Genomic DNA, 7,017 nt, shown 5'->3' on the forward strand with positions numbered 1-7,017 from the left:
CCAGCTTTACAAAAAGAACTTTTATTAATGGTTAGACTGTATTACATTAAAATTTATGTTTGGTTCGAACGAAGAAATTCCGTCACTCATGCAACTTTTAATCCAGCAAAATTGAATAGTAATTCTCTCATCACACACAGAAACTTGTCACATGCCAGATGAAGAGTCAAAGAAATACTGTGCTCAAATATTTACAGCATTTTTTACTGTATATTTATATACTTATAATTATTATTACCTGTATTATATGAATTCAGATTCAATATAAATGTATTACGAAATAAATATTTATTTTGATAGCAACAATGTGCATAATGTGAGAGGAAGGGACAAATTACATAGTAAGGTAAACAGTAAATCCAGTTATAAATTTCAATCGAGTCTCATTGCAATAGAAAATATCGTTAGGCGTAGGAAAATAATACGAGGGTTATTTGAAAAGTTTTAAGCCTCAACATGTGAAGATGACGTTACTCATCAAAACCATTCTGGTACTATAATCATACATGCTTTAAAAGATACCTGTGAAAATTGTAGCCATTTTGGACGCTCAGTTGTTTGAGTCATTTGTGCAAGTCAATGTCAGTGTTTTTATAAAAATGGAAAAAATTGAATATCATGCCGTGATTAATAGCGTATTCGATTACTGACTCGACCCGACTCTGAGTCAACAGTCTGTTCTTTTTAGCTGCATTTCTTACACAATTTAGCTCTTCTTTTGTAGTTAAACAGAACAGACTACTGACTCGGAGTCGGATCGAGTCAGTAAATCGAATACGCTATAAGTTTTTGCATTTGAGAGGCAATATACGCCTGCGTAAATTAAAGTAGAGTTGGACGTTGTTTACGAGAACTCTGTTCCATCATTTGCCACCGTGAAAAGATGGGCAACTGAATTTAAACGTGATCGTACCAATTTGGCTGATGAGCGTTCGGGACGACCAACAACTGTGTTAAAGGGGAAGGAGCATCATTGGGAAAAGTGTAAAAGGAGACTGTGTTGAAAAATAAAATTGAATTTGATCGAAAAAATACTTGTTTCTATGTTAGGCTCAGAACTTTTCAAACGACTCTCGTAAAAACACTAAAATGAATAATAAAAGTTTCTATCAATTAAATTAGATGATTGTCAAGTTAATCAATTTTCATTTCACACGCACACAGTTTATTTTTCATCTTTACAAGCTAATCTTTGTACTATTATACATATGTTTAACGCATATAATAATATTAGGTTGATGTAAAAATAATGTCGGTTTTTAAACTTTGGGACTCTATGTGTGTATATATATATATATATATTCTGTAATAAGGACATGTTCAATTGTGTTGATAGCATCATTTTCAAGCGCAGATTCCGCTCTATTAATTATACTAGTAATTTTGTTTTCAATGTTGACTTTGTGATCAATTATTATAATTATTATTAAATATGAAAAAGAAGCAATTCCAAATTTTTTAAATATAAATTCAAACTAGGTTTTAAAATAGAGTAAACGAATCGAAGAATTAATGAAGTATTCAGTCAGAAAGTGAACGGACAGTATGATTAAAAAAATTCGTAATGAAGGCGACAGTCTTGAAGACAACCTGCATTCATTGACAATGACCTTGCAAGTAATTATTTTTTGAAGCGGATCTATTAACCACTCAAGAGATTACACAGGAACTAATTAATCAACAGGCTTTGATCAATTAATAGTTATTTGTTGTTTGAATCGAATCAGTAAAGTAAAAAACCGACATTATTTTTGTATTAATCTGGTATATCATACATAATTAATATGTAAGTGATAGTGAGATAAAGAGATAAAAATAATTTTATACAGACCTCAAAAGCGCCTTGCATAGTACGAGTCCCTTCGTCTCAACATTACGTTCGCGGTAACGGAATCGCTTAGTTCGAACTACCGTTTATCCTGATGTGTATTTAAAAAAACCGATGAAAAGAAAAGAAAAAAAAAGCAGGTGTGTTCCTGATCAATCAGCGTGGTTACATTCTATTATCGACATGGCAATCTTGACGACAGGATTCAGGACTGCATTTGAACATTCCTACACTCTGTAGAATCTAGACGAGAGATAGATACATTCCAATGTTACATACTAAAGCCGATATTTTTGTTATGTCGTTACCATTAGCACGCATGTTTACAGAATAAGTATATCTCTCATCATAGACTGTAAGACTATAATTTAAGAAGCGTTTTTTGTATCCGCCGCGGCTACAGGTTTTACTCGATCTTTGGGAGTGGTAGAAAGTTTCGCTTTCAATGGGAATTGATCGCACATGGTGATTGCGAGATATATTTCTTCTCAGGCGAGTCTCGTTTAATCGTAATTTTGGGACTATATCACGCTTACGTGTCATTTGATTTTTTTCTTCGCATGTTGTATTGTAGATATATTTAAAGAAGGCATATGTAAAACTTATAGATTGTCTCTTCAAAGAATATTCATCGAGATGTATTGTCAACTGTTTGACTCGTAATGTTTTTGAATGTATTTATCCGGGGATAAACGATATCTTCTTTTTGATCATTGTTTGACGCAACTTTTGTGAGAGAAACATATCCGAAGTTGATTGTATGTTAAATCAAGTAATAATTTTATTATGAAAAATGTATGTACATATATAACATACAGTTTAAATGCATAAATTTTATGGAGAGGCAGTCTCGATATTTTCAAGAGAGAAGAATAGATAGCCACATAGTCGTAGTTATTCATAATTCACAGTTTGAAACTTCATGAATGAGGCATTGATAGTAACAAAACAACCTGCTTTACGATACTCCTTTACACGATTGCAGATAATTATTTTGTAACCACGTTGAAACATTGGTAGCTAATACCGTGCCTTTTAGTGTATATGAAATAATTATAAAGAATGCAAATAATAATAAAAAAAGAAGTACTGTGGCATTGTGGGTTTTACGAGACACTTATATTACTTATTTATGATTTTCAACTATAATGTAATAATATGTGTATTCATGTGTATATGTTATTTATTTTATAAAGAATTTTCTCTTTTGCAATTGTCGCTAATTTCTTTTCCATCACTATATTTCTGTAAAAATATAGTATGTTTCCAGTCCCTTTGTGTAATTTGCAACCTCAATAAAGAGGTTTGTTCTTTGTTGCTCGGTGAATTCGCTAAAACTTTCTATTTTGTTTCCATCAAACTTCCACCACACTCTAGATTGCGTAAAGCCAAAAATTTGGGAACTTTTTAAAAATTAATATTTCTGGGATTACTTAAATATTCGTAACAATGTGTTTTTGAACAATAATTTTTCAGATAAGTTATTGAATCTAAAAATTATTAACAATAAAAACAAGGGCTACAAGCCAAGCTGGATCTTAATGCTAGAACAACTACAATAACATAAGTTTATTAACAAACGTTTCGACTCCTATTGGGTCATTCTCAATGTTGAAACACTACGCACTACAAATTTTCTAATTTTGTTTTATACAAAACTCTTATAAAGCAAATCTTGTTACAAGTTGATGTCAGAAGCCAACAAAAAATTATATTTTTCAACTTTTTTCTATTTTTACCATAAAGTGGACTATTTTATTGTCGTTTATGCTTTAACTGTGAAAAAAGATTTTTAAATCTGTAAAGGTATTTAGAAAAATACTTATTTGAAAAGTAATCGGTAAAACACAGACAACTTTAAGATCCTTTTAAGGCACTTAACTTGTATATTTACTACATAGAAAAATGTAAAAATCGTAATGAATAAGTGAGCATACTTTCAATGACGCCATGTTATATGCTGCACTTTAATAGTATCATACGTTATTTACAATAATGCATCGTATTAAATGCCTTGAGAGAAAACTAGTAGTGATATGATAATGTACCTTTTACCTGGCAATGTACAAATATATTTCTATAACTAACAGACAGTATATGACACTGCAATGGTGTCATTAAATTACAGTGTATATAACAAGTAACAATATATTTCCATAAATTCCAGTATTTACATTCTGTTGCGTTCTCTTTGAAGTCGTTCGCTATACGTTTTTGATACAAGATTGAATGAGTCCATGTATCGATCCATGCACATTGCTACACATTTCTGTAAACAAATCATTGAATCAATTAAATCAGAAAACGGGGAATCAATTCAAATAGATTACAATAACAAAATTAACGAGGAGTTAATAAAAAATCATCCGGTACAACACAAATTTCAAAACGATTGTATAAGCATGGAATATTTTTCATTTAAAAATTTTCTAGTTAATTTAATGATAGTCTTAGAAAACCATGGGATTTAATAAACAGGTTTATTACCTCGGGCGTTTTTGAGGCAACTCTTTAAGGTTAGATTCAGTGTAGGGAAAATTTACCTGTTCCGAGCTGTCCAGCGAGGTGCCCGGCTTGCCTATACATTTTTTGAAGCATTTTTCCGTCATTTTCTGCAAATATGTGTAAAACCGTGTAACTTTCAGTCAGTTGAGATGCGCTGTCGGGAAAAGATGTTGTATAACGATACCGTGAGCAATTCCTGGGCATTAGCAACCGCTATTTGTTGCTTCACTTGTTGCATCAGCTCGTCCCGCTGCAAACCGGTCAAGTTCCCCGTCGCCAACGAGTCCATTCTCTCAAAATTTTCGGATTATATTTACGGGTGATAAAATCAAAGTTTGCAAAATTCAATCAATTATCCACGGGGGATCGATGTCGCGAAACGCGTCTAACCTAACCTCGCCTCTCGCCGGTCGCGTAAACGAGACCACGTGAAACAACGTTGGGTGTTTTCCATTTGATGACACAAGTCGACACAAGTGTCGTTCTATCCTTGTTGACATCTGGAGAGTGACAAAGATAGAACGACACTTGTGTCGACCTGTGTCATCAAATGGAAAGCACCAGTTGAAGTTCTCGTTTATACGGAATTGTCATCTTTCATGAATTTTCAAAAGCGATTGGTAAACGGACTCGTAACTGGACAACCAATCACGAAATATTGCGCGAATGTTGTACATCGGCCCTTATACTTGATTCGCCATCTTAAAAATTTAGGCATTAAGGAGTTTTAAGAAGTGTTTGAAACTACCGTAAAGAGCTGTAAAGAGCCGTAAATTAGAGCCGATAATAGAGAGAAAAAAAATGGCGAGAAAAGCGAAAACTAAGTTGAAAACTAGAAAGGTAATGATAAACATACATAATTATATAATATTGACGTATTTCTAACCCAGGAGTGATCGCGTACCGGTCATTTTGCCGTACTCTTCCGTCTTCTATTTATATCTTTCAATTTATTGGCACTATTATATTTTTACCTTTACGTAAAAGTTTGTTAATGTTTTTTCGTATAGTATGCGAAAATAGCTGACGTAAACACGCTTATATCTATTTCAATCGAGCAGGTATTTAGGCATTAAGGAGTTTTAAGAAGTGTTCAAAACTGCCATAAAGAGCTGTAAAGAGCCGTAAATTAGAGCCGAAAATTTGATGTTTGTAACAGTCGGTCTAAAAGACCGTAACACGCGCACTTACATTAGTCTTCTTTTTTTTCTTTTATTGGCTCTCGCAACCGGCCGCAATTTGGCCATAAACTAGTTCGAAAATGCAGGTAACAAATAAAAAAAAAGAAACAATCACGAAAAAGCTCGGCAGCATGACAAAAAATTAGGGATAATGCAACACCCAAACCGAGCTGGAACACGTCCGTCCTGGTATGCAATAGTACGTAAACTCACGTTAGTGTAATTAGTGTTTGTAGTCTCATTTTCTTATTAATTATTACTTATAGTAATTATAATCATATATGTATTCTAGTTATAACACATATATGTGCGAAAATATATTTCGGTCAAAATGACCAGGACGCTCCTATTCTCTCCCGGATTAACACATAATAATGCATCATTGTTATATTTGTTATTGATCAAATGTTAATTAATGATGCGTATCTTATGGGTAAAACGGAAAGCACTTACGCGTTTCTTATCTTTGTAGACATGTAAGAAATTGGAAGATCAAATACAAAGGAAGACGATAATGTTTCTTCGCAAATTACAAGAAATACTACAGAAATCTAGTGGTAAAAGTCATGATTCAAATGAGTCGGGTGAGTTCAGGGAGCAATATATATCACTCGTGAATGAATTATTGTTTATCCACACGCACATAATATATAGAGTCTACAATACTTGTGAATCTGCATTACATACGAAAATCTATATTAGTATACAGTACAGAATTTGCAGCAATATCGCTGCAATAACGCTGCAATATTGCTGCAACATGCATTGTTGCTGCAACTTTTGTGCTATAGGAGTAATATATATGTATATTGCGCCAATGTAAATTGTACTTCTAGGATTGATTCTTATGTAAAATCGCGTTTTGTATTATTTTATATTTTCAAAGGAGAGTACAACTTTCACTTTTTCGTGACCGTTCTGGGATTGTTTTATTTCAACATTTTCTCATGTATCTCTTATTATTATGCCCAAGTTCAGTGCCTCATCCCTACAATTGCAAGTATCTTAAATTCGTTCATTTTTGATCTATTTAAAATTATTACAAAATCTTTAAAAATTTACGAACATACTTTGTAGAAAACAAATATTTAAACTTCATTTTGAAAAGTAATAAACTGTAATATAATGTAATTACCGAAGAAATCATAAAAAACGCATACTCCCTCCGTTTTTCGCCAACCTTCGGTTGGCAGCAATCGGTCATAAAAAATCATAAGTTGGATAAAAGTAGCATTTGATTAAACAGTGTAACTGTTTATAATAAATGCATATAAAAAATGACTTTAAAATTTTTTTTTAGTTGTAAGTATGGAGTTTTGAAAAAAAATACAAGAACTCCAAATTAAAAAAAAGAAATAAAAATTTTGAAGTATACAAAAATGAGTAACGCAGAATTGAACCTCATGTTGTTTACAGGAAAATTCCCAGGAAAAAATGTTTTATATATAATTATATATGATATATATACGTATATATAATTATATGATATATATATATATATAT

The 7,017-nt window shown here is 32.2% G+C and overlaps 1 protein-coding gene across 1 annotated transcript; it reads right to left on the bottom strand.

Annotated features, from left to right (window-relative positions):
• Positions 1-3,793: 3,793 nt before the first annotated feature.
• LOC108763525 (mitochondrial import inner membrane translocase subunit Tim13) lies at positions 3,794-4,765 on the bottom strand. Its single transcript, XM_018511229.1, has 3 exons — positions 4,518-4,765; positions 4,372-4,440; positions 3,794-4,097 (listed from the first exon to the last, which is right to left on the bottom strand). Exons 1-3 carry the CDS (start codon positions 4,620-4,622, stop codon positions 3,999-4,001), a joined length of 273 nt encoding a protein of 90 aa, XP_018366731.1. The 5' UTR covers positions 4,623-4,765; the 3' UTR covers positions 3,794-3,998.
• Positions 4,766-7,017: the final 2,252 nt, after the last annotated feature.

Source organism: Trachymyrmex cornetzi, unplaced genomic scaffold, assembly GCF_001594075.2.
Source record: "Trachymyrmex cornetzi isolate Tcor2-1 unplaced genomic scaffold, Tcor1.1 scaffold363, whole genome shotgun sequence".
In the NCBI taxonomy this organism is placed as follows: Eukaryota; Metazoa; Arthropoda; class Insecta; order Hymenoptera; family Formicidae; genus Trachymyrmex; species Trachymyrmex cornetzi.

Excerpts from the sequence above, each read along its gene's own strand:
- LOC108763525 (XM_018511229.1), bottom strand. The coding sequence starts at position 4,622 with ATGGACTCGTTGGCGACGGGGAACTTGACCGGTTTGCAGCGGGACGAG. Across the intron at positions 4,441-4,517 it reads ATGCCCAGGAATTGCTCACG|AAAATGACGGAAAAATGCTT; the intron begins GTATCGTTATAC and ends ACATATTTGCAG. Across the intron at positions 4,098-4,371 it reads CGCTGGACAGCTCGGAACAG|AAATGTGTAGCAATGTGCAT; the intron begins GTAAATTTTCCC and ends ATTTGTTTACAG.